The 5,303-nt window shown below is 55.3% G+C and overlaps 1 protein-coding gene across 1 annotated transcript; it reads left to right on the forward strand.

Annotated features, from left to right (window-relative positions):
• Positions 1-271: 271 nt before the first annotated feature.
• Positions 272-4,327, forward strand: MLKL (mixed lineage kinase domain like pseudokinase). The gene is made up of 9 exons (XM_064670688.1): positions 272-845; positions 1,036-1,149; positions 1,251-1,425; positions 1,528-1,625; positions 1,742-1,962; positions 2,366-2,514; positions 2,715-2,764; positions 3,255-3,395; positions 4,216-4,327. The coding sequence occupies exons 1-9, from the start codon at positions 389-391 to the stop codon at positions 4,266-4,268; spliced, it is 1,458 nt and encodes a 485-aa protein (XP_064526758.1). The 5' UTR covers positions 272-388; the 3' UTR covers positions 4,269-4,327.
• Positions 4,328-5,303: the final 976 nt, after the last annotated feature.

Below are 5,303 nucleotides of genomic sequence, written 5' to 3' on the forward strand. Positions count from 1 at the left end.
CTCCTTGGGTCACTGCTGACCTCACTCCTCTGGGTGTAAGCTCTCTGGGATGGCTCACACTAAATTAATGTACCTAAATCAAGCTAAAATCTGCTAGTGCAGAGCAAGGTGTGCCATCCTGCTGGTACCTGTGTCTCTGTGTGTGCCTGCTCTGGTCTGTACGGGCAGCCGTGGTGCCAGGCCAAGCAGAGGCAGCAAAGCTGGAGGAGGTGTAAGGGGCTATGGGGGACCTCGAGGGTGGTGTCCCATATCAGGGCTGTTCCTTAGGGTGGAAGGCGTGGAAGAGCTGCATCCAACTAACCTCCGAGCAGCACCTGAGGCTCACCTTCAGCAGACGCTCCCAGCCCACATCCCCACGTCCCCAGGGGCCAAGCCCTTTGCTGCCAGCATGGACATCGTGGAGAGGGTCCTCTCCGTGGCCCAGGCCATCCACGCCCAATTCGAGCAGGTGAAGTGCTGTAAGCACCAGTGCCAGCGCCTCGTGGAGCGCATCCAGATCCTGCTGGAGCCCGTGAGGATCCTCAGGGCTCAGCCACAACAGCACATCTCCCACCACGAAGAGGAACTGCTGAAGAAACTGCTCCGGGTCCTAGGGGAAGCTGAGAAACTGGTGATGAAATACAGCCAGACCAGCTGGATCCAGAAGTTCCTGCGAGCCCGCAGCACTGGTGAGGAGTTCGTCTGGGTGAACGAGAGCCTGGAGGACATTGCCCAGGGGCTCTCGCTCCTGCTGCAGGCGGAGCAGAAGCAGGCTTTCCTGGAAGTTTTCCAGGCAAAGACGTGTCGCAGGCAGGATGCTGAGGACCTGAGGGATGACAGGGCTTTCTTGGACCAGGTGATTGCAAGTAAGTGTGCATTTAGCAAACCCTCTTTCCCTGAGACCAGAGGTTGGCACCTCTCCCCATCTGCTTCCCAGCTTTGTCTTGATTGCCACGGCCACGGAGAGCCAGAGGGACATTTAAACCATGAGAAAAACTAACCACATCAGTCCTGCTTGTTCATCCAGTGGCCCAACCTATGCGTGTTTCTCTTCAGGTACTGAGGAACCTGAAGAGGTGGCCGAGGAGATCTACATTGGCAGTCAGTGTGTGGAGAGCAAGGTAGACTGGATGCAAAGGGAGCTGAACAAAATCGTGCGCGAGATGGAGCGTAAGTGGTGTCGCACCTCCTGCACCCCGTGCACTGTGTCCTTTCCCCCAAAGCCCTGCCTAACGAGTCCCTCGTTCCCTCCCGGCACATGGTGGGAGCAGGCTTGAAGAAGGTCAACGTTGGTAAAAGAGAAGATATCACTGAGATCAAGCGGGACCACCTCACCCTCTACAGGCACCTGCAGGACACCGAGAGCTACGACCTCTACGAGGGCGAGTACCTCAAGTACCCTGTTGCCATCAAAACCTTCAAGAGGCCACTGACCACTGACCCAGTGTGAGTTGTCCTGGGTGGGAGCGAGTGTGCCACCTGGGAGGGTGGCACAGCACCGTGTCATGCCTTGTTCCAGGGATCTCACCATGCTGTCCTTTTCCACAGGAAGGTGAGAGACATCTTCGAGAAGGAGGTTCAGACCCTGAAGAAGTTTGAGTCTCCAAACATCCTGCGCATGTACGGGATCTGCATTGAGGAGAACGGTAGGGGGGTCACGTTAATGTCACCCTTTTCCTGCCCTGCCTGTTCCCAGTGGGAGACAGTTTGCTGTGGTCCCCTCCCAGGAGGTGGCACAAGGCAGGATCCTTTTGCCTTGCAGATGGGAGCCCCTGCTTCTCCATCGTCATGGAGTACTGTAAGCACGGGACGCTGCGGGATGTGCTGAACACGCAGCAGCATCTTTGCTGGGACATCCGCATTCGGATGGCCCTGGGAGCCGCCAGAGGCCTTTACAGGCTGCACCAGACAGGGGAGAAATCCCGACTCCACGGCTGCATCTGCAGCAGCAAGTTCCTGGTGGCTGGGGATTACTGTGTGAAGGTAAGCCATACATTTGGAGAAGGTTTTGGGGGGTTTGAATGGTTTTGTGGCTGTCTCCCTCCACCAACACTGAAGGGAATTATGACAGTCCAGAATAAAACTTGGAGTAGAGCCAACTGCCCTATCACTTTAGGCACTTAAACCTGCCTATCTCAGTCTTATCATCAGCAAAGTGATTGCTCCTGAGCCATCCACCCTGGGATGAGCTGAAGCTGGAGCAAATCACCTGCCTCCACCTCTGGTTTCACTTGCAGAGAGAGCCACGTGCTGGGCAGCACGCGTGGCTGCCTGCCAGCCTTTGCTGCCCCGGGCATCTCGCTCTGTTTGCTCCATCTTGGGGCACTCCCCAGCCGTGCCACAGGGGTCTACCACTTCTCCCTCTCTCTCTCATTCTCTCAATCAGTTGTCAGGATTTGAGCTGTGTGAAACAGAGTCATCCATCAAGAGGAAAGCCAAGAAGAACTGGAAACAAGTCTATATGCTGGCTTACATCGCTCCTGAGAACATGAAAGACATCAACTACCCCTACAAGAGGCCCTGTGAGATATACAGGTGTGTCTGTCCCTCCCTGGAGAGGGGCCTGTGAGCAGGCATGTCTCTGGCAGAGTAGCTGTTGAGCTATGGAAGGAGGTCAGGTTTAATTGGACACATAAGCCCTTGTTTTCTGTTGGCGTAGCCCAATAATCCTCTCCATTAGAAGGGAGGAACACACGGTAGAATGAATGCTGAGACTCTTGCTTATCTCCTTCCAGCTTTGGGATCGTGCTGGCAGAGATTGCAACCTCCAAAATCCCATTTGAAGGTGAGACAGAAGTATCTGTTCCCTGCATAAAACCCACACAGCACAGTGGGGTTCCTGTCTGGCACTGGATGCTCCCTGCCCCTTCCCTGAGCATCCCACACTGTGCAAGTCCAAGTGGCAGTGCCTGGTGTGCCTGGCTCTGCACAACAGCTTCATAGCTTCTCCTGGAACCCTAATATAAGTAAAGTAAAGCTTATAGTAAAGAAACAGGCTTAAACCACAAACATGCAAATAATTTTTGTTTCTATTTGATGTTCCTGTGCCTTTAAGCATAAACTCATCTCCCTGCTCCACTGGAGCTCAACAGTATCATGCCAAATACTGTGGGGTTCACTGCAGATGGAGTGTGGGTCGCTTCCCTGTTGGCTTCTCCATGCCATAGGCTGTAGGAAGGCTCTTGGCATGGCCTTGCACTGGGTTTCCTCCCCAGCACCCTCCTGTGGCAGCAGAGTTCCATCCTGAGACTCCTGTTTGCACACACATTGTCTAGGCTGCACTCCTGAGGAGATTGTGGAGAAAATCTGCAACCACCAGTACTGGGACCCTGTTGGGGAGGATTGCCCTGCAGAGCTGCGGAGAGTCATCGACCAGTGCCGGGCCTTGGACCCTTCCCAGCGCCCTTCTGCCGAGGGTGAGTGTCCTGGGCCTCTGCTACACAGGCCCTTCGTATCCCTCAACCAGCTAATTCTGCAGGCAATTTGCCCCTTATTTCCCATATGAATTTGTCTGGTTTTGTGTTTTGGGATCCACCCTTGACTTCCCCTCTTATGCTAACAAATCCCCCAATACCAGACCTCATATCTTGAATGTTTACCCATGCCACGACAATAATCACCAGGCTGTTCATTTGGCATCACATAAGAGTAGCTTTTTCTCTCAGACAAGCACCAAACCGGAAGCAGGGTTGTCTGGGTTAATCCCCACTCAGGTCCTGCAGACCCCATAAGCTGGAGGAGCATCCACAAAACTGTGCAGGAACATCCCTGCCTTGGGCTTTGAGCAATAAATTGCAATCTTGGGAATTGCTCCGTGGCAGGGAAGATTTCACTGTTTCTGAAGTTGGTCTGGGTCTGATCAGATGAATAACTGGTCTCCACCAGAAGATTTAACAGCAATCAGCATGAGAATACAGCATGCCTTTATTACTCTAATATGACTCCACTCCAGCACCCAGCCATGACCATGTGGTGCTGAGCTGGAAGGACAGCCTCTTGCAGCTGTTCCCAAGAGTTTTTCCATATGCACAGCTGCTTCTGTCTGGGCTGTACTCCCCTGTGTCTGCCCAGGCCTGTCCCCTGCTAGTGGCACCCACTTGTGCTGGCTCGAGGAGAGCGTGACTGTCCCGGTTGTTATCAGCAAGAGAACACCACCTTCTCATCTCTCAAAAAAAGAACCCAAACAACCAATAACAAATGCTCTGTTTTGATTAACGCCATCCCTGTGTTTTGCAGAGATTGTGGACTCGCTGGCTGAACTGGAGAAAAGCAGGAGCCAAGGAAGTTAACTGTGGAAAGCAGGGCTGGGTGACCACAGGCAGTGAGCCCAGGGGTGCTGCTCACCCCCCTCCGCCCTCACAGAGACTGATGGTTCAATACACGAGTGCTTGTGTCTGTGTGAGACCTTCCCCTCGCCAAGGGGCCACACCTGGGGGTCACCTCAGAGGCACATGGGGGGCGAGGGCACCCTGACAAGGCTCTGCTCCCAGGGGACTCAAGGAGGCCAGCAGGAAGCCTGGGGAGACCACAGGGATGGGACACGGACATCTCTTACAAGGACAGGCTGAGGGAGCTGGGCCTGTTATCTCAGGAGACGACTGAGGGGACCTCATCAAAGTCTATCAGTGACTGAAGGGAGGGTGTCAGAGGATGGACCAGGCTCTGCTCGGGGGTGCCCAGCAACAGGACAAGAGGCAACGGGCAGAAACCGATGCCCAGGAAGTTCCACCTCACTATATGGAAGAACTTCTTTACTGTGAGGGTGACCATGCACCGGGACAGATCACCCAGAGAGGGTGTGGGGTCTCCCTCACTGGACATACTCCAGAAGCATCTGGGCGCAATCCTGTGCCATGAGCTCTGGGGCGGCCCTGCTTGAGCAGGGAGCTTGGACCAGATGACCCACTGCGGTCCCTTCCAGCGTGACCCACTCTGTGATTCTCCTCGGCCCGAAGCTGCCCCTGGGGCGCTGCGGCCCCCGACTCTTCCCCCGCTCCCCCCGAGCACCCCCCGGCACGGCGCTCCCGTCGCCATGGCAACACCTCCCCCCCCTTTTTTGAATGAACTCGTATTCCCGCTCTTTTCGCCCCGCGGCGGCTCCGCCAATGAAAACTCACTCCACGGCCCTTGCCCCGCCTCCTATGGCCGTCAGGCCCCTCGCTGCCCAATCAGCCGGGCCCTCCCTCGGCTCTCTGACCAATCAGAGCAGGTTCTTCCTCCGCGCCGCTCGTCCTCGTCACCGCCCGTCCCATTAGACAGACGGACAGACCGCCTGGCCAATGAGAAGGCGGAACTAGGTCGGGCTCACCCAATAGAAGCTGGCG

Source organism: Pseudopipra pipra, chromosome 14 (genome assembly GCF_036250125.1).
Source record: "Pseudopipra pipra isolate bDixPip1 chromosome 14, bDixPip1.hap1, whole genome shotgun sequence".
In the NCBI taxonomy this organism is placed as follows: domain Eukaryota; kingdom Metazoa; phylum Chordata; class Aves; order Passeriformes; family Pipridae; genus Pseudopipra; species Pseudopipra pipra.

Bases quoted from the DNA above. Each gene is read 5' to 3' on its own strand.
- MLKL (XM_064670688.1), top strand. From the start codon at position 389: ATGGACATCGTGGAGAGGGTCCTCTCCGTGGCCCAGGCCATCCACGCC. The intron at 846-1,035 runs GTAAGTGTGCAT...GTTTCTCTTCAG, and splicing joins CTTGGACCAGGTGATTGCAA to GTACTGAGGAACCTGAAGAG. The intron at 1,626-1,741 runs GTAGGGGGGTCA...TTTGCCTTGCAG, and splicing joins GATCTGCATTGAGGAGAACG to ATGGGAGCCCCTGCTTCTCC.